Below are 23,266 nucleotides of genomic sequence, written 5' to 3' on the forward strand. Positions count from 1 at the left end.
CGGTGACACCGCTTCTCCAATTTCCATGCGCTTCTAAGTTGAAGGTGGTCTCATCATCTACCACCGGAATGCCGAGATGACAAACTAAATACAGTTACATTCATGCTACCATTGGCGAGCAGGACGTCACGGGTTTACTGGTTCAATCTTGTGGTTCTAAAATCAGTCATGGGCGGATGGTTCAGCAGTGGATGGCTCATGTTGGACGCTGAGTCTCCAAGATGATTCCATTTTCACAATACCCTGGGTCTTTGTGATGAGTCCTCTCGTTTCCAGCCAACCTACCGTGGAAGCTCTAGGTGCTGGGTGCAACACACCCGAGGATTCGTTTTCATCCTTTTTTCTAACTACCTAGGTACCCTTCCCCTTTCTCACTCTCGCCCTCTCCTTTTTTTTAAGAAAAAAAAAAAAAGAAGAAGAAGAAATCCTCCCCAGAGAAACACTAGCAAAACAACACAGGCAGCACCAGGGCACCAACGAGCTCGGGCAGAAAAAGGAGAGGGCGGGGGGATGGGAGGAGGGAAGACACGAAGCAGACAGAACACCAAAGAAACACTCCGGCTGCTTCTCCGGCCGCAGCATCCCCCCCTTTCCGCGATGCCACCGCCGTAGCCACGCTGGTCGGAAGATGGGCTCCTCGAACGACGAGAGGGGAGGTCCGGGTTCCAGCGGCCATTCCCTTACGAACCACATGGACCAAAACAAAAAAAGGAACATATATATATATATATATATCGGCTACGTGTCCCGTGAGCGAGCGAGTGTATGGGCGCGTGTGTAACATATCGCTTCCGTCGCCTGCGCAAGATCTTCACCGGGCATGCCGTGTTGCACCACCGGCCGGAGAGAGCGCGTACAACCAGCCGCGTATTCCGTATTCCGTGGCTGGTCCGGTTTCCTTGGGCCGGGGAGGGGTGATCCGATCAGAGGGAGGGCCCCAAGGGGAGAGAGAGAACGGAAGGGGGGAAGAGGGTGGGAGAGCAGGAGAGCAGAAAACGATGACGACAACGACAACGCCAACGACAACGACAACGCCAACGACAACGACAACGCCAACGACAACGACAACGCCAACGACAACCACATCAGACATTCCCAGAGCGCTGTGCTGCTACAACCACGGCACCAAGTTCCCGCTGGACATACGTGCCCCAAAGTTTTTATCTTTTTTTTCTGATTTTTCCCTAAAACAATAAAACAAAAGAAATACTGAGGAGAAACGGACCGTGAATCTAAACGCTATGCAGCGGCAGTGCCTAATGTAGCACAGGAGCCACAGGCCTGATGCTGACAGAGTCGAGCCGCCGGTACGATGCCGCTGAGCCGGTTTATTTTTTTTTATTTTTTTTCTCTCGCGGCCGGCGCCAGACATTCGCGGGACGACGCCGGGGAACGAAGTGGGAGCGACGTGGGAGCGACGACGGACAATATTGAATGCCTGATGTCTTGGGGGGTCGGACTACCTACGCGAGCGAGCGGGCGCGATGGGGGCGTGTCGACGTTTATGCCACCTCTCCAACCCCCTACGTGGACCTCGCATATTGGGGTGGCAAGCATGGGCAGCAGCGGGCGAAGCCAAGGTGGAACGAAGAATCTTGTCTGGGTCGGGAAAAGAGAAGGGAGCGAGGGTGGTTGAGGATGTAGGGGGGTCCCCCCACCTCTCTCTCTCTCTCTCTCGTTGCTGTGGTGCATATCGATGAAGGAAGGGGAAGGGGCGGCTGCACGGTTTCCCCATCCCTCCCCCCCCCCTTTCCCTTCCCCTGACCCAACGCCGGCGCGGCGGCCTGCTTCACCTGGCCTTCGAACTTGGGGGGGGAAAGGGGGGGGGGGTTGAGTGGGCGGTTGGTGATGGTGACGGCCGAGGATATATGCATGCGAGGAACCCTTCCCCAATCGTACCCGTTTTCCTATTTCCTTTCCCGTACCCGCTATCGGACATAGAGACAAGGCAAGGTAGAGACATGAAGAGGAGCGGGCAGAAACCAAGCCATGACGACGATAAGCGCTACCAGAGACGACTCGGATCCCGCTGAACAGCCAGGCGATGAAGATGCGGAACGCGTGTTCCAGGCAGAGAAAGGATAATGATGACATTAGAAACCGGATACTACAAAGAAACCAAGAATATATGTCCCCCTCATGCCCCCCCCCCCCACCTCCCCTCAAAACACGAAGCCAGTGAACTCCCCGTTCCAACGAACGGTGCGTGGCTTTTCCGGAGAGTCAGAGAGAGAGAGAGAGAGAGAGAGAGAGAGAGAGTGAGAGTGAGTGAGTGAGTGAGGCCGACACGTCCTGTTGCGAATTGCCGGGTGCTTAAGCGGTGGCCTCGATCTCCTTGGGCGCCTCGCTCTGCTCGTTGAGCGAGACATCGGCCACCTTCTCGGCGGCCTCGTCCACGGCCTGGTCGGCGCCCGTCTCCTTTCCGTTCGTCTTCTTTGGTGTGCTGGCGCCCGACTCCTCGGCCTCGAGGCGCTCAATCTCCTTCTTGGCCTTCTCAATGTTCTGTGCGTCCGGGGTTAGTGACGTGTGAAACGTGGGAAGGGGAGAAATGAACGGGACAAGACGTATATATATATATATATATATATATATACATACCTTCTGGGTTTGCGCGGGCTGGTCGGCCTTCCACTGGGCGATCTTGGCCTTGACCTTCTCGACGACCTCGGGAACCTCGGCGGCGCTCATGGGCGGGTCAACGCCGACAAAGGCGCAGTCCTCGATCACCGAAGGCGGGCAGCTGAACTTGTTGGCAGGAGCTTCGGAGGTGTGGCTCTTCTTGCCCTTCTTGCCCTTCTTGACAGCGGGGAGATACTCATCGTCGCGGTCCTCCTTGCGCACCAGCTTCATGCCCTGGAAGGCCGAGTCGTCGACCTTGCGCTGGGCGGTCGCGGCGAGGCCCTTGTCGGCGAGCAGGGGCGTCTTCTCCTCGACGACGTGCGAGGGGTCGAAGAAGCGCACCAGGTTGTTGGCGCGGCGGATCTCCTCGGCAAAGGCCGGCTCGCTGGCCTCGGCCAGCATCTGCTGGGCCCGGGCCATCTTGCGCTCCTTGGCGATGCGCTCGCGCTCGGCCTGCTCGCGCTCCCTGCGCCTCTCCCGGACCTCGCGCTCCCACTTGAGGGCGGCCTTGCGCTGGGCATGGTACTCGTCCTTGTGCTTCTTCAGGGCGGCCCACGTCTGCTGCTGCTTCTCGTGGAGCTCCGACTTCTCGTTGCGCAGGGCGGTCAGGTTGTTGAAGACGGAATCGAGCTCGGCCTTGACGGAGGCCAGCTCGGCCTGGATCCGGTTGTACTCCTCGCTGAGCTTCTTGGCCTCGGGGTCCTGCATCGAGTCCCGGAGCTCCTTGACCTTGGCCTTGAGATCGTCGATGGCCTTCTGGTCGCCGTCAAAGGTCGAAAAGTTCTTGCGCAGCTTGCGCAGGCTCGTGACCTCGGCGAGAGCCTTCTTCTCGTCCACAATCTTCAGCTTGCCGCTGTCGACGCTCTGCTCGAGCTGCTTGATCTTGGCATCGATCTCCTCGACGCTCTTGTAGGGCATCTTGGCGCGGGCGGCATCCCGCTTGCTGATCCGGCTCTTGATCTCCTCTTCGAGGGCCTTGATCTGCTCCAGCTTGCCGCCCCGGGCAGCCTTACCGAGGCCCTGCTTCGCGCGAATCTCTTCGGCCTGGGCGAGCAACTCCTTCTTGCGCGCAATCAGGGGGCTCTCCTGGCCCTGCTTGGGCAGCGCGCTGTCCAGCTTCGCCTTGGACGCATTCTGCAGCAGAAGCGGTAACAACCCGGGTCAGTCTCGGCCCAATCGATCGCGGAGCCTGATTGATTGATGAGGGGAGCAATGGCCGGGACTGCCCGTCATCCATGCGCTGCACTTACGTAACGAGCGAGCGCCTCGTCGTGCTCCTTCTGGAGCTTTGCCAGCGTCTTCTGGTACGCCTCTTCGTCTGGCCTGGGGACCTTGGGGGTCGTCACGGCAGGGGCGGCCGGAGAAGGAGTAGCGGAGTCGGTGGCCATGCTGAATGGTGAAGCGTGTCGGAGGGGACTATAGTAGTAGTGTCTCTTTCGTAGGACGTTGGAGTAACCGAGGTGAAGAATAAGGGGGAGGCGAACGGGGGACTCCGGAGATGGCCGTGTGTTGATGCGCCGATGTGAACGCTCGGGTCGTGGACACGGTGGTTGCAAGGAATCGATATAAGCTTTCTTTGGCCAGTATCTACTGTAGTATAGTATAGTCCTGCAACGCAAATGGGCAAATGGGCTGTGCGGGATCACTGCACGGCCAAAAAGTGCCCTCCGGACGAGGGATATATATGGGGGTGGTTCGGCGTTCCTCTAAGGTACAGCTCAGCGCTGGATCTCCAAAATTTCGTTTTGGGGTTCAGCGGTTCCAGAACCCGTGGCCTTTTTTTTTTTTTTTCTGGATGCAGTTATCGCAAGTGCACTTGCACATACGGCGAATCCTTGCCACCATTTGTTGCCTGGCTCGGCAATATCTATATTCAGTAAATCGGGCCCGTACAGTACGTCTTGACAATGTTGTCTCCTCTGTTACTATGCGTTGACTCCCCCGTGCACTCCATCGTTCTCCTTGGGCAATACATTAGTTTGCACTTCCGCAACCCGGGATACTTAAACTCGTTTGTTGTTTCTCTCCCTCTCTCTCTTTTTCCTTTTTTTCCCGTTATTTGCGTTCTTGCTAGCCATTTGTGTCGTAGTAGACAAGCACAGGCGGTACAGTGCAACCCAGGTACGACCAAGCATCTGGAAACACTGTATTCCATATGCAGCTAACTGAAAACTCTAATTGATTCCACTTCGCTGTGTGCTGTACAGTACGGAGTAGAGTCTAGCAGGGCTGCCCGGACCCATCTGCAGCCGTGCGGCTAGTAGCGTAGGCCGCCGCATTTTTTTGAGGAAGAAGTCTTTCGAGCATTGCACCGCAAACACCATATCCATTGCCCCTCGACCGCTCGTCAAACCGACTTTCCCCCGACCTCAACAGACCCTTCGCGAAACACAGTCCAAGCCGACCTTACTATCGCCGCTAGCATGGAAGAAGAGAACAACGCCAGCGCCCACTTGAAGGAGGTGACGCGCCTTTGGCGCGCATGGAGGACCGTCCACGAGATGGTGCAGGACAGGGTATGCAAACTGCTGATATGGCACCTCATGTCCTTTTTTTTCCTCTCTCTCTCCCCCTCTCTTTTCTTCTTTTCTTTTTTTCGTTTCTATTCTTTTTTTTTCTTAAACAAACGCCGAAGATGCTGACTATGCTCCCTCTTCCCAGGGCTACGAACTGGCTGAAGATGAAGTCAAGATCTCGCTCGACCGTTTCCGCGCCGAATACACCAACGAGGACGGCAGCCCAAAGTACGAGCCCATTGCTCCCATTCCATCATCATCATCATCAACCCGACAGAGAATTTCCCCGGGTTCAACCGTGACTAACATTCCTCGCCCCCCGTCAGCCGCGCAAAGATGCAGTTCTCCGCCCGCCCCTCCGAGGCCATGATCAAGAAGTTCACCCCGCCGCCGACGCCGTCCAACCCGGACCCGGCGCCGGAATGCGGCACCATCTGGGTCGAGTTCTGCCCCGAGAAGACGTCGATCGGCATCTCGGTCATGAAGAAGTTTGTCGAGCACTGCTCGGCCAACAACTTCAAGGCCGGCATCCTCGTCACCGCCGTCGCCCTCTCGGCCCAGGCCCGCAAGGTCATGACCGTCACCTCCCAGTTCACCCTGATCGAGTGCTTCCTCGAGGAGGACCTGCTCGTCAACATCACCCACCACGAGCTCGTCCCCAAGCACGTCCTGCTCAGCCGCGAGGAGAAGGCCGCCCTGCTGAAGCGCTACCGCCTCAAGGAGACCCAGCTGCCACGCATCCTGTCCAAGGACCCCATCGCCCGCTACCTGGGGCTCAAGAAGGGCCAGGTCGTCAAGATCATACGCACCAGCGAGACGGCGGGGCGGTATGCCAGTTACCGGCTCTGCGTATGAAGCAGGCTTTTGTTAATGCGAGCTCGGTGCGGCGGTTGGGGTTAGACGAGGAGAACGGGAAGGGTGAAGGAAAGGTGGGATTTTGTTTTCTTTTTTTTTTTTGGGGGGGGGGGGGGGGGGGACACGGGAGCATCGCATTTAGTGGTGATTGGGAGCCGCATGGGGTGCAGACTTATATTCAGCGGTCACCTCAAACCGAACCAAAAGAGGGCGTTCTAGTTTTCGCTGGGCTGGTCGGACTCTGCATTTGGTTGCTTTACTCTGGCGTTGGGGAAAGGTTTGTTTGTACGGGATTTTTTTTTCTGGGCAAATGAGAGCATGACGCTTCGTTCAGATGGAATATGCATGGGACCTGTGTCGGTTACCCTGCCCAGAGCGTGAGTTACTGCCAGCCCCGGCTGCCTGTGATGTAGTTCATCGTCATCATAGTTTTTTGAAAGGATATTATATCTACGTCGCAGGTATCTAGCTACGCGTGTGCGCAATGAAGCTCTCGTGATCAATCAATCCAAGGACGACGGCGGTGGCGCCCCGGGGGTATATCGCAAATAAGAACGCAAGAATATCAAACAACCACCCAACCGAGGCCAATGCACCATCAGCAGGTTCCAACAAGAACACACCGCGATTCGTGGATAAGAGCATCAACACGATGGCCGGAGGACCCAGTCGCTTGAGACGGTGGCGACGCACAATCAGCGGGGCTGAGCGCGAGTCCACCATCCTTCCCTCCCCCAACATGCATGGAATGTCATTTCCCTTCTCAGTCCTCAGGGAGTGAGCGAGGTAAACGATTCGGAGACGGAAATTGCCGGGTTCCCGCCCGGACCAGTCTGCCGCATCGTCCATCGTTGGTGGCGAGGGTCGTGAATCCCTCCCCTCCTCTCTCGGTGTCGCGTCGAGTAAACTCCGTAACGCCTTCAGTCATATCATATATGCCCTTTCTCACAACTGAAAACCTGGCCGATCCGAGCCAGTCAAAAACCCCAGCACCCGGTAAAACGCCGTTTGAACAAACAAACAGTATAAGACATCCCCGACTTTGACGTCTTGATTCCGGGTGAAGTCAGCAAGGGCATGCTGCTGACCCGGCTCGATGTGCTCAGGACGACTTTCGTCGGAAAACGCCAGGTGTGTGTCGTGTGTGTCAACGTCATGACGGCAACCCCCCACAGAAACAGATGAAACAAAAAGGGCTGCTTAGTGTTGTTGCCCACCAGGCGGATCAAGCAGCCCACCAACATCCATCAGCTGCGGCTGCTGTTCATCCCAACTCGGGAGCCCATCCCGCTGCTGCGGCGACATCGACCCCTCGGTCGAAGCTTGCTCGGTCGGCGAAGGGCGGCTGCTGCTTCCTCCGCCCTTAGTCCCCTGTTTCGGCGTCCTGGCGCTCCTCGATCCGGCCGGTCCCCAGAACCCTCCGAGGTCCTGGAGCAGCGCGGCCGAGCCCCTCAGGAACCCGTTCCCGCTCGCGGGCACGGCCGGCTCAGGCACCCGGGTCGGCGATGAGTCGGAGCCGGAGCCGGAACCGGAAGCAGAGCCAGAGCCAGAGCCGGAAGCGGAGCCGAACTTGCGGGTTGGATCTCGGGAAGAGCTCTCTTCTCGCGAGTTGGTCGTCGGCGAGGAGGTCTGGTCGTCGAGGAGGCCGCCGTAATCGAAGAAGGACACGCGGCGGTGCGTGGCGATCGAGTCGCTGCGCGTCGTGGACTTGCTGTCGGCGTGGTGGTCGTCGTCGCTCCGTCGGGGGGAGGAGTCCGGCCGGTCGTGGCGCCCCGCCGGAAACCGCCAGGCGGTCATGTCGTGGTGCGCGTGGACGGGCGGGGCGGGGACGTACAGGCGGTTCTCGGCCAGCGACGACTGGGTCTCTCGCAGCTCGGGCTTCACACCGAGGCCCAGGTCCCTCACGAGGTCCTCGTCGCTGCCCCAGTGTCGGAGCATGGTCGGGCGGCGGTGCTCGGATGCGGTCGAGCGGTCGACGGAGGCGCCCGCGATGGAGTCGTACTTGAACCGCCGCTTCTTCACGCCCCGGTCTCGGACGAAGGAGCCCAGCACGAGGGCGTTCGCCGCGGCGGTGGCGAAGAGCAGCTCGATGGAGGCGTAGAGGGAGCGGGTCTGCTGGCTCCCGTGGTGTCTGAGGATCTTTGGGACTCGGTAGATGGTGACGACGACGGGCGCGAGGCTGAGGGAGAAGAGGAGCACGAGCTGGAGCTTGCGCTTTGCGGTCATGGCGCTGCTCAGGATGACGGGGACGGGAAAGACGACGAGCATCAGGTCGGTCGTGATATTGCAGACGGCCATGGTCAGGAGCTGCGCATACCCCTGACGGCATTGTCCCCCCGGATCGGGGAGGACCTGCCAGTGATGGGAGAAAGGCCGGCATTCGGCCAGGTCGCTGATCACCACGGCGAGGAAGGTGACAATGAGGAAACCGCGGATGAACAACAAGGACAGCTCGTACGTCCGTCTCCAGGTGACGTTGAGCCGTCGGAAGAACTCGACGATGGCGTACTTCAGCACCCATAACCTGCGAGAGAACGCAATTGTCAGCCGCAACAGCTCGGAAAAAAAGAAGAAGAAGAGACCCATCGAAGCGATTCGAGAGGGGGGCGGGCAAGAGTAGGAGAAGGCCCGATGGAGAGAGGTCACACGTACGTGGCGGCGTAGAAGATCCTGCTCAGCAGAACCAGGCCGCTGGCGATGGACCTTTTGTGGAGTTGGTCGTCCGAAAGCCCGGCGTCCTGTAACTGGGCGTTGTTGGTGCCGTAGGTTAGAACGACATGGACGACGCCCATGCGCAGGAACAGAGGCACGAGCGCCAGGGCCGCCGTCTTATCCTCCCTAAAAAGCTTCTCGGTCCGGATGAACCGCCCTACGACCCGGAGCGTGATGATTATGGCGCAGAACATGGTGATCCACCAGCACACCAACAATGTCGGCTTATCCTGGCTATACAGACGCAGCGGCGGGGGTTCTGAATACAGAGCCATGGCTGCGTCGACGCTCGAACGAGCGCCACGCCCGTCATCCTCCGAGGAGGGACGAGCGGGCCGTCGGTTGTGTTCCCCTCTATCCTAGCCCTGTTTCACCAACCGCTTTGTCGTGTGGTTTTCCCGGGGGTTTCCTCCGTCGTTCCAAATCCCCGGGTCTCGGTATGTTCCTTGTAACGGTGATGCAGGCACGGTGACGTCGGATCGCTGATGCGTTTTGTTTGCCCTGGTGCCGGAAATAATAGCGGGGACTACCTACGGAGTACCGGGTAACAGCATGCAAAACAAAACGGAAAAACTGTGACGGAGCCGTTACAACGGCATGTGAATGGACAAGGGTCCCGAAGCTTCAGGGCCGAGAATTTAATTTCGGGAAGCTTTCGTATGGTGGATGAGGCGTGGATAGAGGGAAAATAAAAACTCGCTGGAGGCAACAAGGGATGAAAAAGAGAACCGGCTCGCAAAACGTAGAGGGGGTGCAGAGATCCAAAAATAATAATGGGACAGGCACGCGAGGCCACAGAATGAAGGCCCTAGTTGGCGGTGGCAGAGCCTATCTATCTTCTCTGGCCATGCCACCGAGCGCATGGGATCCCAGAGCCGTCGATGAGTGTGGGCCTGGTCTCTCGCCAAATCGCGGATCTTGAGAGGCGGGCCACATGCGATAGTGTATGCGCGAAACTTTTCCCTGCTAGCCCAACCACAGCCCGCGTCCCGCAAAGCAGCGGAACGTCATCTTAGCAGCGATCAGAAAGGGCACTACTGTGTAGGTATGTACACAGTAAGCGTGGTTGAGTTGGCAAGTTTCTTCAGAGGCGGCGGTGTAGACTGCTGACGTTCTCCGCTCCGTGGTGTAAATTGACCGCCGCTAACCTGGAGCGTCGTCTGGTAACCGTGCTCTGCGTCTCGAGGGATCTGCCGGTTGTGCATCGGCAATCTGTCGCATGACTCTCCCCATTCTTTACTTGAGTAGGATTTAGTCTGTCAACTTTTGGTCAACTCCACCACTCTGCGATGCCTGAGCGCGATTGCGCTGCACCACCACCACCACCACTACCACCACAGCAGAACCGGGGGCGCTGCTCAATGCAAACCACGCAACACGGGCAAGCAGTGAGCTGTTCGCGCCCTACCTGCCAAGCCTGATGAAAAGCCGAGCTCCTGCAGGCTCCCAGGCGACGCCAGAGACGCAGCAGGGCCAGCCTTCTCCCCAATATTTTGTAGCCCTCGGTGAAGTGGGGTCGGCATTCGCAACGGCCAGCGAACTTCATTTCGGGGCCAGACAGGGATCATGGCTGCGTGGTTTTTCGCCTCGCGCAGAAAAAGTGTCGAAACGCCGGCACATGGCTCGGGCAACGGCAGCACCTAACAACAGACTCGCGATGCGTGCAGGTGCCCGGAGGGAAAGCACCTCGGACTCACTCGCAATCCAACAAGCCGTACCCCCAACACATGCTCGCCCGGTTGGAGTACCAGAGTAGAGAGGGACCTGCCGTTTTGGGGGCAAACCTTTCGTGGGTATGGCGCGGGGTATAAGCGCGGCGCGTACACAGTACTTGAGAGATAACGGAGCCAGTGTCCCGGGATGGTGGTAGGTACAGCAGCAAGTTGTCAAAGGTGAAACTGCGATCGTCCAATTGGCTGATCCGGCCGTCAATCCATATCCATCAGTCCGTTGCTTCATCCTCCCGAACCAGCTCGACCGCGTGGCGCGGGAGGGGCATCGAGGGCAGAATGGGGGAATCGCTGCTAGGGTATGCCAGGGTATGCCAGAAACGATTCCAGTAGGCTGGTTACACAGTAGTTACGTACCGTACCTAGGCTGTGGGACTTGCCACCCCCACTCGGGCAAGATCATAATCCGCTCTTGGGTCGCTTAATCTGTCAGTTGATTGGTAGGTGCGAACCTTTACTGGGGCTGCTTCTTATTTGGGTGGGCTCCCCGGATTGGCTGCGGCGCAGGCTCTTGCCACATTTGCGCCTCATGGCCGCCGGCTGTTCTGTGGGACCTGTCATCCCGGCAGCCAGGTCCCCTGTCTTGGCGTGCCAACGGCCACGACGGGATGATACGCTCAAAATCGGAATCAGCGAGGGGCGTGTAAGAACATGGATAGATTGCGAAGTACTGGTGGTAAAAGGTAAAAAGTGTTGTTATCGAGATGATGTTGCACTTTCCTCAAAGGCGGCTGATGGAGTTTCAACGTCTGTGCTTTTTTATCCCCGCACAGCCGCTGCGTACAGTACATACGTGTGCAGTGCACAGTAGAGCGCTTCAACACCAAAACGATGGATTCGCCCGATGCAACATCAACGTCGATCCCAAGCCTTGTGGAACATCTCTAGTGTTTCCTCCATGATATTCGAACTCTCTGGCACGCAAGTTAATGTTGCTAAGTTGCCCTCCGCCGATCGAGACCCAAAACAATTTGCTAGAGAAGTATTGCGGCTGAGGCTTGAGCTGATAGCGCTTCGGCCTACCGAGTATACTGTGTTCTTTTGTCATATCAGTCAGATGAGCGACCAACCACAGAGTGAACAATAATAAGTAAACCTACGCACCGTTTAAAGATACGGATACACTACTCCGTACACATCAGACCATGCCACGTCTTGGCATTTGGGACAGGCCGGCCTTCGCAACTCTAGCGAGCTTGGACCTGAGACGAACGTTTGATACAGACGAGAAGGGGCAGAGAAGCTGAACACGGGAATGCGTGGGCAACCGGTCATTCTTTCTCCCTCATACACGCACTGCTTCTCGGGCAATCCTCCCTGTGCTATACCGCTCCCACTTCGACACACCCCTCCCCCCCCAACCCCCCAACGCTTCGATCAAAATCAGGCTAGCTCAAGGCCAGACTTCGACCTTCTCCCACTCCCCAATGATCTCCCCACCAGGCAGCTTCGACTCTCCGCCGACCCCCCGATAGACATACAACCACCTTCTCGGCCGCAGCTCATCGCTCAGATCCACCTGGTCGACCTCATCCGGCACAATCACCACCACTCTGAAATTCCTCCTCGCAGTCTCGTCCTCTAAGTCATCCAGCCTCTGCCCCACCGCCTCCCCCTTGGCGGTATGATATGCCAGGGGCGTCCCCGGCGGCGGCGCCTTGAACGACCCCCGCATGAGCGGACTCAGGTTCCCAAAGTGCGCCGTCACCTCCCTCGCGAAGCTCCACCCCTTTTCTTCCGCCTCCCCTTCGCCGCGGCCGCCGACCCGCCTCATCCTCGACCTCAGCACCTCCCTCGCCTTCCTCGCCCCCTCGGACGCCTCGTCGTCCACGTCCCCCGCCAGCACCCACGCGTGGCCCCTGACGCGCCACTGCGTCCGCACGCCCGCGGCGTCGACCCAGAACACGGCCTCCACGGGTCCCCCGCCGCCCGTGGCCCCGCCGCTGGCCTCGACGTCGCCCGCCGGCGCCGAGTCGAACACCTCGGTCGCCTTGTCCGACCGCGCGTCGGTCGTGAACACGGGCAGGTCCGACTCGTACACCCCCGCCGGGTTGCGCGGCGCCGCGTTGTGCGGGTTGGCCGGCAGCTCCGCCCAGAGCCCCCGGAAGACGCAGGTGCGGGCGCGCGGGAGGCAGGGCAGAGCCGGCGTCGGCGCTTCCGACCGCCCCGCCGGGTGCAGCGTCGCGAGCGTGAAGGTCGCGGTCGCGAGCTGCGCGAGGTGGGAGAGGAAGGGGGCGCGCCAGGGGGCCGCGTTCGTGCTGCTGCTGCTGTTGGTGCTGCTGTTGGTTGCCATGGTGGGTTGAGGGGTCGAAACTTTGGTTTCTTCCTTCTTGGTCGTGGCTGTTGTGCTTCTCCTCACGTTTAGTAGATAAGTCGGGTACACCGGACTGATATTTAGCAATCTCGTGGAAGGTGTGGAACGGTAAGAGATCCTCGATGTCATCGGTTTTTGGGGGGTTTGGGGGGGACCGCGAGTAAAGGTTGTCCGTTCTCGCCGGACCGGGAAAGGTGAGCTGGACGTTGTTTGGCTCGGCCCTTGGATCGTCGTCTGCGGTGACTTCATCACTTGCTCGTTTTGAATGCGGGGCACTTCGCGATCCAGGGGTCCTGCGGGGCCGCGGGTGGGACGCTGCATGCAGGTCTCACTTCGTACGGGAAAAAAAACGTGGGGATGTCTCGGATACCTGAATCTGATCTTTAACATCCAGCTCCGTGCGGCAGCGAGATGTCGAAGCCTTTGGCGCTAGCATCTGCTAGAACTTGAGTATCAGGGCGTCGGTCAAACTGTTTGCCTAACCCAACATCTGGATATCCTGCTCGAACGCGGGGCAGAGAGGCTCGTTGCCCTGTGTACTAATCGTTTTTGCAGGGTCAATGATAAGGTAGATAGATACTCGGCAGCCTTCGACGTAACTAAACCTCATACTGGGTTCTATGCCGTTTATCAAGCTACTACAGCGCGGCCATCTCAGCCCTGTGCATGACTTACACCGTCTACACCCCTTGAGTAAACGCATATCTCTCTAGTTATTAGGCGTTGACTAACAGAAGAGCGGCTGCATCGATGGACAAGCTAGTGCCTGTATATTACCCCTGAATCGATCACTTGTGTAGTTCCCAGATGAGGTTCATGTTCCCCAGGTGAAGGTTGTTGCCACGCTTTCGTCTCTTGGTGCGCCGTCACGGGGTACTTAAAGGCCAGTTCGTTTGAAGACTGATGACCATACTTCCCCTAAGCCACTCCTCTACTCTTTGTTGCCTCTGGAACTAAGTTCCACATATGACCAAGCGACGACGTATCCTGGTTTCTCCCCGTGGATTAACTCGAGTATTTCAGCTCCCCTCTTCCATTCATGTACTCCGCTTCCTATAGGACCACTCACCCTAGCTTCTCAACGTCCGCGGATGCACCTCGGAGTCTTTGAGGAGAGTCCTCTCGTTCTTGCGGCATTGGTTCCTCGTCGGCCACTAGGAGTACCCACGATGCGAGCCAGTGTCTGCCTAGCGGTAATGTCCGCTGTCCTCTGCCCGGCACGAGCAGCATACCAGGGCTTCAATTACGGCGCCTTCTTCACCGACAACACGCCCAAGATGCAGTTGGATTTCCAAGCCGAGTTCAAGACGGCCCAAAACCTGGTGGGCGCGCCCGCGGGCGGCTTCCACAGCGCCCGCCCCTACACCATGATCGTAAGTCAACTCTCACTCACCTCTAACCTCTGCCGGCGAACTAACCAAACCCCCTCCCTCCTCCCACTCTTCTCCTCCGTCAGCAATGGGGCACGGCAACCGACGTGATCAGCGCCGTTCCCGCGGCCATCGCAACCAACACCAACCTCCTCCTGGGCATCCGGTGCTCGGCAGGCGACGCGGTCGTCAGCAACGAGCTCGCGGCGCTTCAGACCGCCATCCCGACCCACGGCACCCGCTTCACCGACCTCGTCGTCGGCATCTCGGTCGGTAGCGAGGACCTGTACCGCAGCTCGGCGGCCACCATCGCGTCCTACGTCGCCCGCGTGCGCGCTGCCGTCCGCGGCACGCCCCTGGAGGGCACGCCCGTGGGCCAACGTCGACACGTGGACCGAGTGGGCCGACCCGGCGAACCGCGCCGTGCTCGAGCCCGTCGACTTTGTCGGCATGGACGCGTACAGCTACTGGGAGAGCACGGTGCCCAACGAGGTCGGCGGCAGCCGAGCCAAGGCGCTGTTCGACGCCGCGATGGACCATACCGTCGCCGCCACCGCGGCCGTCGACGTGCGCAAGATGGTCTGGATCACCGAGACGGGGTTCCCCGTCAGAGGGCACACGTCCAACGAGGCGGTGCCGTCGCCGGAGAACGCCAAGGCCTTCTGGGACGCGGTCGGGTGCCCGCTCTTTGACATATCGTGTGCGGAGATTGCGGGTGAGCGGGGAGATGACGGCGTCAACAGCGATGACGACGCGTGCGATGCAGAGTGAGGAGGCTCGTCGACGAAAGAGAGGTATCAACTTTATGGAGAGGCACCGGAGATCGTGAGCCGGCCAACTCGACCTTGGGCAAAAAGCTCGGCCATCAGTAGGTCGTCGAGTTTTGGAGTCAGCGTCCGGAATTATCATCGTTCATCGTTGCTGGGAGCGGTTTCATCGGGCTGATGACCAATGCATGATACTCGGAAAATATACAAACACGGCCTTTCACCACGTCCAACTTTGTTGCACCGAAATGGAAACTTGTCCCCCAAGATTCTCGATAAGGTTGCAGGAACCGGGGCTCCGGTTGTTGCCAAGGCTTGTAGAGTCGCAGTAGCTTGATTAATTTAAAGCGTTAGTTACTGTACTCTATATTGTCCACTGGAAGCATGTGAACGAAAACCAAAAAAAAAAAAAAAAAAGTTGCTGGACACCACCATTACACTGGTTAATACACTTTTTTGGAGGTGTGAGTTCTCATGGCAATTTATACTTTTTGAACAGCTCAAGTACCACAAACACGCACAGCAACGACGCAAACGCAACGACAGGGATCGGCCCTCCAAGCTTCCCGATTCGATCATGCTCCAAAATCAAAATTCAGCCCTACGGGGTACAGGCCCTGGCAAGTAGTCCTCCTGCCAATTTCGACAAGCTGGCCTTGGGTCCACTCCGCAACCCACGCGATCCGGTTCCTTTCCCGTCCTGCCCTTCTTGCTGTCGGCAAACTTCCCACGCGACTATCTCCACCGACACCGCGCGCCAGCAATGGCAATGCTCTTTCCCCAGTCCCGGCGTTCCCGCGCCGCGACTACCTTCCTCTTCGTCGCGACCTTTGCCCTCACCGCGTGGGCGAGGAGCACCAGCATCAAGGCCGACCACCCTCCCGCCGTCGACAACCTCTCCCTCTCCCAGCTCGATGCCGAACTCCAGGTCCGTCGTAACCCCGCCGCCAACACGTGTCTGCTTCCGATTCTCCGGTTCCCTCTTTCCCAGGTGGTCAATGGAAAGAAGAAGGAAAAAAAAATCAGATTTCCGCTAACGAACCGTTCGCACGCGCAGCAATGCCCCGTCGTGGCCCAGCTCTCGCAGGCCAAGGCCGCGCAGCACGCGGCGCACCCGCCCTCATCGCCGACGACGCGGCTCTTCGCCCGGCTCTTCCCGTCGGCGCACCCGGCCGCCAACGCGCTCCTCGCGACCCTCTACATCTCGGGCCCGCCCAACTTCCTGCTCGCGCTCTGCCCGACCGACATCGACCCGGCCGCCCTCTCCGTCATGGTGGCCTTCGCCGTCGGCGGCCTCCTCGGCGACACCCTCTTCCACCTGCTGCCCGAGATCTTCCTGGGCGAGGACGAGCCCGACCGCGCCCGCCTCGTCCTGGTCGAGCCGAACCGGAACCTGCTGCTCGGCGTCGCCGTGCTGGTCGGGTTCCTGGCCTTTGTTGCCATGGACAAGGGCCTGAGGATCGCGACGGGCGCCGCGGGGCATGAGCATGGACACGGACATGGTCATGGTCATGGGCACGGGCACGGGCACGGGCACGATGGTGAGGACGAGCAGCTGGGCGGCGACGGGGAGGGGAAAGGGAGTTTTTCGTCTGCGGTGGAGAGGAAGGATGGACGCGAGGCGAAGTCGAGGAAGGGAAAGAGGGGGGATGGGAGAAAGGGTATTGGAGAGGTGGTGGAGAAGAAGGAGAAGGAGAAGAAGGAGGCGAGCCAGTCGGTGAAGCTGGGCGGGCTATTGAACATGATGTACGTGTTGGGGGGGGAGCGCTCCAGATGTTGTTGGGATTGTTTGTCGAAGGATGGTTGAGGCTAATCATCGGTTTTGCAGCGCCGACTTCACGCACAATGTCACCGACGGCCTCGCCATGTCGGCCGCCTTCTACGCGTCCCCGACCATCGGCGCGACGACCACCGTCGCCGTCTTCTTCCACGAGATCCCGCACGAGGTGGGTGACTTTGCGTTGCTGGTGCAGTCTGGCTTCTCCAAGCGGCAAGCCATGGGCGCGCAGTTTGTCACGGCCCTCGGCGCCCTGCTCGGCACACTCATCGGCATTGCGGTGCAGGAGTTTGGCGGCGGCGGCAGTGGGAGCACCAGCGGTGCCGAGATGGGCATGCGCGACGGCATCTGGGGTACCAGTCTGAGTTGGGGCGACATGTTGCTGCCCTTCACGGCGGGTACATTTCTCTACGTCGGCACCGTGGCCGTCATTCCCGAGCTGCTGGAGACGGGCCCTAACAAGGCCGCCGAGCTGCGCAGGATGCTGGTGCAGTTCGCGGCCATCCTGGCCGGTGCGGGCATCATGCTGTACATTTCGTGGCACGAGTGAGGTGGGAGGGAGTTGGTATGTACATACAGTACCTCGTACGTAGGGCGCATTGCCCTGCCTCATTGCAGTGGATCCCTCCCCTGTTGCGAAAAAAAATGGTGCGGTCACGTCACTCTGCCGGAGCTTACTAGTAAAGCGGGAGTCACACCTGATAGACGGTCACCGTCGGTTTCCGGCGGTGTAACGTCCAGGAGGCTTGATAACAGAATTTTTGAATTATTTTTCGGGCTAATTACCCATAGATGCGGCGGTCCTGAGCCGTGAACAAGTGGTCCCATACGGCTTTGCAGGTCCTCGGCTTCAACAATCTCAAGCGATTTCCATTGTTTCGTTGTGATGCGAAGGAGGAAAAAACAGGAAATAGATTGTCTGCTTACACAAGATCAATTACCTAACACTCGGCTGACAAAGCATGGAATTGACCAGCTATGAGTCCACTAAATCGCTAACGGTGGGGCGTGATGTTCTTTCAACCCAGGGTTGATGTTTAGACGAAGCGAAAAGAAACATGTCAAGTGAAAGGCGCAAGCCCCAGGCCACAAGCCCCAGCAGCAAGCGAGCCCGCTCAGACACGAACTCGCTAGTACAGGGTACAGAGGCAGTGGCTTGCTCAGAAAATGGTGATTCGTTCCGCTGGTGCGAGTGCTTCTTTTGTCTTCGCAAAGGGCGCATTCTCCCTTAGCGCGCTTCCACGTCGGAGATGCTGAGCGCGTTCGGAAGGGCCGTCGGAGGTTCCAAACCGTCGGGTTACGTGCTACTAAAGCCCGGGAACTACTTAGGGTACTTGGAGTCGACATTTCGCACCAGTGTACCGATACTTGGTAGTGTAGAGCGTGGGTAAACAGTATGCTATTTGTGTCCGTACTTTCGTGCTTGTAAGACAACAAGGGTCCCGCGCCTTGGCGGACTCCGTGGGCCCGCACGGAATGTGGGGATGCAACTCTCACGATTTGCATTGCGGATGACTCCAACCTGCTCGAACACGGCATGATGAGCGAATGCGATGGACCCGGGTCTCCACGCCTGAACGACGACACTACATAGTAGACCTCCAAAGATGTCCGTTAGCGAGGACAGGTTATCCTGGGCGGCTCCGTGAGCTGCAGATACGGGGTGAGTGGCCCCTTCTTCAGGTCTTCGTGACTTGTAGGTCTAGTATACTTACTGTATGTACAGTAAGTATAGTATGGAGGTAGTGCTGCGAATTCTGTGCTGGCCCCCTAGGCCAAGAACGCTCGTATACCACAGGAAAGGGCTGGAACATTCGTCTCGCCTCGACGTTTTGAATCCGAATCTCTAGCGCAAAACGCCTCCCCCAGGATCGAGCGCAGGACTGCGGAGTGTCAGATGCGGAGCGCGCGTGCGGATAACTATAGTTCGTTCTTACGCGAGCCACCATCGCGTCTCGATCGTCCGAGACCGGATGGAGGTTAGTGGTCTCGAACGCCACGAATTTGCGCTGCAGATCCCTCCATCCTCGAATTCCCAGAACCGGGCCAATACATGTTGCGAAGGTGCGCTTAGCGCTTGAGGGTCATGATGCTCTTGCCTTCCACAACGGCGGGGTGTTTGTCATCCGATGATCGGACCCTGGGCCCTCTGCGCCTTTCCCCAGACAAGTGACAAGAATGCCAAGCGCCCAGGAACAGCTAGGGGTGCTGTTAGGGCGTTGCGGAGCTTCCCTACAAGTCTAGTCAGTGCGGGACGCGAGCAGCTGGTCGATGGTCGCGTGGGGCGCTCTGGGCCATGTCCTTTCTTTTTTTTTTTTAACATATCAGTTAGTTGTACACTATCCCGTCATTCAAACGATGCGTCCATGGATTGGCACTGCTTTGCTGCTTGGTACCGATCCTGCCGCGCAATGCGTGGTGGGAAAGTACGCAAGTAGCCGCAAATGCTGGGCCGAGATGGTGCATTTCTCCAGGCAGTTCCATTCAAACACGCCGCGACTGACCAGGCAAGCCTCCCAAGGTTTCCTTGGCTGACGACGGCGCTGTCGACGCCCTGCAGCGGAAAAAAAAGCCAAGGAAGCCCCACTTGACCGCATGATCGATGCCTGGGCACCTTGAGGGTACCGCGACTTGCGGTTGCCGGAACCTGCAGCGACTGCGGGTACATACGGTATGTAGTGTGTGTATGTGAATAGGGAAAGGGCAATGGTGCCGAGCCACGCCCTAATACTGCCGCCGTTTGGTCGAGGCGACACTGGGCCCTGCCGGCATCCTTGAATTCGCCAACCAGAGCCCGGCGCTTGGCTTGAACGAGCACGGCGAGCTAAGTCGGGAAAGAACCAGGTGCCAACAGATCACCCGCCCGGGCTACCGCTAAAGCATGACACCCTGTCACGGGCGTGGGAGGCACGACCTTACGTTAAAAGTACCTTACGTATGTACACCACTGGCATTCTATAAGGCTCTGACTGTACCGGAGAAGCACAGTTGCTTTGTAATGAGTCAGGGAGTCAGAGTTAGTCTACCGCCCTGTCAGTCACAGGGCTCAGTTGCGAATCCTCAAACAGGACGAGGGCACCTCTCTTTAAAAAGACAGAGAATTGCCTCCTGAGGCATCTTTCAGTCCAGAATCCTCACCGTCATCGTCTTACCAAAGCTTATTCCAGGCTTCGCTTCCTTCCATTGCGCCCAACAAACCACTCGTCTCGGGAACGCCTCGTGGCCCACTTGGCAGGCTCATCACTTACACACCATCAGTTCCGCAGCGACATTCTCGTCTCTCCTCTACACGAGTCTAATAAGAGGGGACGAGTGGCTTTGCTGTCTCTGCTGAGCAACAAAACCACTCGCGGTCGACCTGACCCGAGACCGTACGCCCTCTCTCATTATTCTCGTCGAGGAATCTTCTATCTCTTTTCTCTCGTCTTAATCCCAGCAGCAAAAGAACAGCCTACCGTAGTTAAAAAAACATGGGTCCCTGGGTGAACGCCGCCTCGTCGGCTTCGAGCATCACCTCTCCCGGCTTCGCTTCGAGCCAGGCCGCACGGCTGGCCTATCCGAAATCCGACATTAGCATCAACTTGAAGGACCACAGCAGTTCCAAGGTCTACACTTCGTTGTCTCCCGTGGCCGGCGACGTGACCATCACCACCAGGCGCGACGTTCGCTTTGACTCGATCCAGATCCTCCTGTTAGGCCACACCAAGACCGCCTACGAGGGCATGGGCATGCCCCAGGAGGTGACCCACACGTTCCTCAAGATGGTCATGCCCATACCCGAGTCCACCTACCCGCTCCCGAGGGTGCTCGAGGCCGGCCGGACCTTCAAGATCCCCTTCAACTTCGTGATCCCCAGCCAGCTCACCATCAACGCGTGCAACCATGCCCGGCACTCCGAGACCATCCAGGACCACCACGTCAAGCTGCCGCCCAGCCTCGGCGGCTGGCAGCGCGACGACATGGCCCCGAAGATGGCTCAGGTCGTCTACTCGATCAAGGCTCGCGTCGTGCGGGAGGACAGCGACTGCAGAACGCGCATCATGGAAGCCACCCACCCGATCCAAGTCCTCCCGGCCACCCCCGAGGAGCCCCCGCTCAGCATCACCGACAAGGACCGCCTCTACCGCATGTCCAAGGCGAAGTACCTGCGCAAGAACATGCTGACGACCAAGGTCGGCTGCATCCGGGCCGAGGCCGTCCAGCCGGGCGCCGCCGTCCTGTCTCCCGACGGCCGCCGCGTCATGTCCCACCCGATGGCCCACATCAAGCTCGTCTTCGCCCCGGAGTCCCCACGCGCCCTGCCGCCCACCATCACCGGCGTCACCGCCAAGCTCACCGCGTACACCTACTTCTCCTCGGGAACCATCCACTGCTTTCCCAACCTGGGCGAGTGGATCACCCCGTGCTGCCCGGACCGCCGGGGCCAGTACTCCAGCTCCGTCGCCCTCCCCGCCGTGACGCTGGCGGAACAGCCCGCCTGGACCTCCCACCCGACCATCCCGCGCCGGGATTCCGGGTACGGGAGCAGCTGCGTGGAAGACAGCGACAGCAGCGACCACGAGGACCCGCGCACCAAGTGGGACTCGTCACGCTCCTCCTCGCCCCAAGCGCACCACACCGCTACCCTCGCCGTCCCGCTCTCGCTCCCGACCGACCGCAAGATGCTGGTGCCCACCTTCCACTCGTGCATCGCCTCGCGCGTCTACACGGTACAGCTGACCGTCGGGGTCGCGGCCAAGGGCGCCGGCTCCACGAGCCTGTCGGTCGTCGTCCCCCTGCAGATCGCCGTCGATGGGTCGCCCCGCTCTGCCGCCGCCACCACAGCGAACAATCACCGGGGGGAACGGGATGAGGAGGATAATGGTGATGAGGAGGAGGGAGAGGCAGACGGGGAAGGGGGAAAGGAGGCTGCGCGGGGCGACCGTCCGCCGAGCTTCGAGGAGGCCGCTGCCGACGAGCACCTCCGGCCGAGGGTGCTCCGGGCGCCGCCGTCGGAGGAGCAGACGAGGGAAGGGAGGGAGAGCTGGATGCTGGCTGCGGGTGCGGCCGGGCAGGTGGCGGATCGCGGCGGGCTGCCTGAGTACGACGACTCCGGACGGAGACGGAGGAGGGATTGACTGACTGACCGACCTCCCTCCGCAAAAAAAAGTCTCGCGCAGGAATGAGTTTATGATGCCTCTGGTCACTGATCTCCTCTTTTCTCTTTTCTCTTTTCCTCTCTTTTTAGTTTTTTTTCTTTCTCTTTTTTTTTCTCTTGGCTACCCACCTAGGATATAATCTTGGGACGCAGTCCTCGGGGCACTGCTTGGCGTTAAGATTTTCGGGATGGCGTTTAGGGAACTAAAAATAAAACGAAGGGAAGAGGGACAGACATGTTGAGTGAACCAGGCCAGATTGTTACTGAACGATATAGACATGGCTCGGAACAGGATACCCGAGTATTTACACTACTCGTCTAGTTTGAATTTGTAATTCTCGGTCTTATTCATCTTGCCACTGTCCCACTGAAGTTGAAAAGTCTCCGGTGTTGTTTACTCAGCATTTCCGATCAAGCCGGACGGTCCCCGCCTCGATTTAAGACCGCAAAATACACAAAAAGTTGCTCCTTACCACTCGAATTCCCCTGCCTGTCGACTGGTGGAACCAGCAACTGTGTTCACAACTTCATACAAATTTTAACAGGCCGTATCTCGGCGCTTTTTGGTACAACGCTGCCTGAACTCTGCCTGGTCCGAGCTACCCGGCGTACAGAAGCAAAGCCCTAATTACAACAACTTGAATCACCTCACCTTGGCAGCTCGGGAAGAAAATACCTTAATTAGTGTTCATTCGAGATCCAAACTTTTTCTATGGTAGCATACCAACGCTGTTATCTCCTCGATAGATCACGTCACCTCCTGTATCACCAGCTTGTCAGAAGAAAGGGGGATAATCAGAAAAAAGAGAGGAAGGGAAAAAAAATAAAGAACTAAAGGATTACATCCCTCGAATACTGTATACTTGTCTTGTTTGCTGTTTGATCCAACAGTCCAAAAGTATACAAATATCGGATACGAGATCGTTTGGCGTGGTATACTGTTACTTGCACATGTAAGTGACAGTTAGAGATCGCCAAGAGCCGAGCAATGATAGCGAGCGATCTTTTAACAGCGCTTTGCTCTGCAGGATGCCAATTGTTCATGAGACAATAACGTAGGAATATTGTTTCAAGAGCAATATCCCTGTACTGAGTTGTCAATCAGTCATTGATGGACTTTTGTGAGACATTATAATGTATTTAGATACGTTTTGCCGGCATTTAACTCCGTATGAACGTAGATGTGACAGCATCCGTCGATGCCGTTATGCACGTTGTCGGGGTTTATCTGTCCCGTAGTTAGCGGGAAGCCCCCTCGAGGTTGCAACAAGCTCGCGCACGCCCGCGCGTTCAACGAGTTGGTGAGTGAGCCGGCATCTCAGGGGATTGGCTGGGTGTTGGCCAGGGTAGCAGGGGTGACCGGAACCTTCCGGCCCATCTACCTAGGCAGTAGTAACTGCCTTCCTATCGACTTCAACACCACAACCGGGTTTCGAGCTGTTCATTTTTTTACTCTATCTTGAGAGTAC

At 58.1% G+C, this 23,266-nt stretch overlaps 9 protein-coding genes across 9 annotated transcripts; 5 read left to right on the forward strand and 4 right to left on the reverse strand.

Moving 5' to 3' along the window:
* The first annotated feature begins 747 nt into the window (after nucleotides 1-747).
* MYCTH_2299314 (uncharacterized protein) lies at nucleotides 748-1,340 on the forward strand. The gene has a single exon (XM_003660653.1). It carries the CDS (start codon nucleotides 999-1,001, stop codon nucleotides 1,194-1,196), a length of 198 nt encoding a protein of 65 aa, XP_003660701.1. The 5' UTR covers nucleotides 748-998; the 3' UTR covers nucleotides 1,197-1,340.
* Nucleotides 1,341-3,759: 2,419 nt separating this feature from the next.
* Nucleotides 3,760-4,128, reverse strand: MYCTH_2299316 (uncharacterized protein). The gene has a single exon (XM_003660654.1). It carries the CDS (start codon nucleotides 4,005-4,007, stop codon nucleotides 3,849-3,851), a length of 159 nt encoding a protein of 52 aa, XP_003660702.1. The 5' UTR covers nucleotides 4,008-4,128; the 3' UTR covers nucleotides 3,760-3,848.
* An 817-nt stretch (nucleotides 4,129-4,945) lies between these two features.
* On the forward strand, nucleotides 4,946-6,016 carry MYCTH_2314258 (uncharacterized protein). Its single transcript, XM_003660655.1, has 3 exons — nucleotides 4,946-5,135; nucleotides 5,281-5,363; nucleotides 5,462-6,016. The coding sequence occupies exons 1-3, from the start codon at nucleotides 5,043-5,045 to the stop codon at nucleotides 5,988-5,990; spliced, it is 705 nt and encodes a 234-aa protein (XP_003660703.1). The 5' UTR covers nucleotides 4,946-5,042; the 3' UTR covers nucleotides 5,991-6,016.
* Nucleotides 6,017-6,380: 364 nt separating this feature from the next.
* Nucleotides 6,381-7,015, reverse strand: MYCTH_2299319 (uncharacterized protein; the record flags this gene model as incomplete). Its single annotated transcript, XM_003660656.1, has 1 exon — nucleotides 6,381-7,015. A coding segment is annotated over exon 1 (254 nt), but the record flags the coding sequence as incomplete, so codon positions are not given.
* A 175-nt stretch (nucleotides 7,016-7,190) lies between these two features.
* MYCTH_2055575 (uncharacterized protein) lies at nucleotides 7,191-8,977 on the reverse strand (the record flags this gene model as incomplete). The annotated part of the gene is made up of 2 exons (XM_003660657.1): nucleotides 7,191-8,514; nucleotides 8,643-8,977. 2 exons carry the CDS (start codon nucleotides 8,975-8,977, stop codon nucleotides 7,191-7,193), a joined length of 1,659 nt encoding a protein of 552 aa, XP_003660705.1.
* Nucleotides 8,978-11,795: 2,818 nt separating this feature from the next.
* On the reverse strand, nucleotides 11,796-12,971 carry MYCTH_2299321 (uncharacterized protein). The gene has a single exon (XM_003660658.1). It carries the CDS (start codon nucleotides 12,723-12,725, stop codon nucleotides 11,826-11,828), a length of 900 nt encoding a protein of 299 aa, XP_003660706.1. The 5' UTR covers nucleotides 12,726-12,971; the 3' UTR covers nucleotides 11,796-11,825.
* Nucleotides 12,972-13,915: 944 nt separating this feature from the next.
* On the forward strand, nucleotides 13,916-14,887 carry MYCTH_2124399 (glycoside hydrolase family 17 protein; the record flags this gene model as incomplete). The annotated part of the gene is made up of 3 exons (XM_003660659.1): nucleotides 13,916-14,119; nucleotides 14,203-14,487; nucleotides 14,516-14,887. 3 exons carry the CDS (start codon nucleotides 13,916-13,918, stop codon nucleotides 14,885-14,887), a joined length of 861 nt encoding a protein of 286 aa, XP_003660707.1.
* A 473-nt stretch (nucleotides 14,888-15,360) lies between these two features.
* Nucleotides 15,361-17,553, forward strand: MYCTH_2299322 (uncharacterized protein). Its single transcript, XM_003660660.1, has 2 exons — nucleotides 15,361-16,629; nucleotides 16,712-17,553. The coding sequence occupies exons 1-2, from the start codon at nucleotides 15,647-15,649 to the stop codon at nucleotides 17,208-17,210; spliced, it is 1,482 nt and encodes a 493-aa protein (XP_003660708.1). The 5' UTR covers nucleotides 15,361-15,646; the 3' UTR covers nucleotides 17,211-17,553.
* A 2,577-nt stretch (nucleotides 17,554-20,130) lies between these two features.
* On the forward strand, nucleotides 20,131-22,147 carry MYCTH_73602 (uncharacterized protein; the record flags this gene model as incomplete). The annotated part of the gene is made up of 2 exons (XM_003660661.1): nucleotides 20,131-21,447; nucleotides 21,544-22,147. 2 exons carry the CDS (start codon nucleotides 20,131-20,133, stop codon nucleotides 21,775-21,777), a joined length of 1,551 nt encoding a protein of 516 aa, XP_003660709.1. The 3' UTR covers nucleotides 21,778-22,147.
* Nucleotides 22,148-23,266: the final 1,119 nt, after the last annotated feature.

This window comes from Thermothelomyces thermophilus, chromosome 1 (assembly GCF_000226095.1).
Source record: "Thermothelomyces thermophilus ATCC 42464 chromosome 1, complete sequence".
Classification (NCBI taxonomy): Eukaryota; Fungi; Ascomycota; class Sordariomycetes; order Sordariales; family Chaetomiaceae; genus Thermothelomyces; species Thermothelomyces thermophilus.

Coding starts and splice junctions, on each gene's coding strand:
- MYCTH_2299316 (XM_003660654.1), bottom strand. CDS start 4,007: ATGGCCACCGACTCCGCTACTCCTTCTCCGGCCGCCCCTGCCGTGACG.
- MYCTH_2299322 (XM_003660660.1), top strand. CDS start 15,647: ATGGCAATGCTCTTTCCCCAGTCCCGGCGTTCCCGCGCCGCGACTACC. Junction 16,630..16,711: donor GGCGGGCTATTGAACATGAT/GTACGTGTTGGG, acceptor TCGGTTTTGCAG/CGCCGACTTCACGCACAATG.
- MYCTH_2314258 (XM_003660655.1), top strand. CDS start 5,043: ATGGAAGAAGAGAACAACGCCAGCGCCCACTTGAAGGAGGTGACGCGC. Junction 5,136..5,280: donor ACGAGATGGTGCAGGACAGG/GTATGCAAACTG, acceptor CCCTCTTCCCAG/GGCTACGAACTGGCTGAAGA. Junction 5,364..5,461: donor AACGAGGACGGCAGCCCAAA/GTACGAGCCCAT, acceptor GCCCCCCGTCAG/CCGCGCAAAGATGCAGTTCT.
- MYCTH_2299314 (XM_003660653.1), top strand. CDS start 999: ATGACGACAACGACAACGCCAACGACAACGACAACGCCAACGACAACG.
- MYCTH_2299321 (XM_003660658.1), bottom strand. CDS start 12,725: ATGGCAACCAACAGCAGCACCAACAGCAGCAGCAGCACGAACGCGGCC.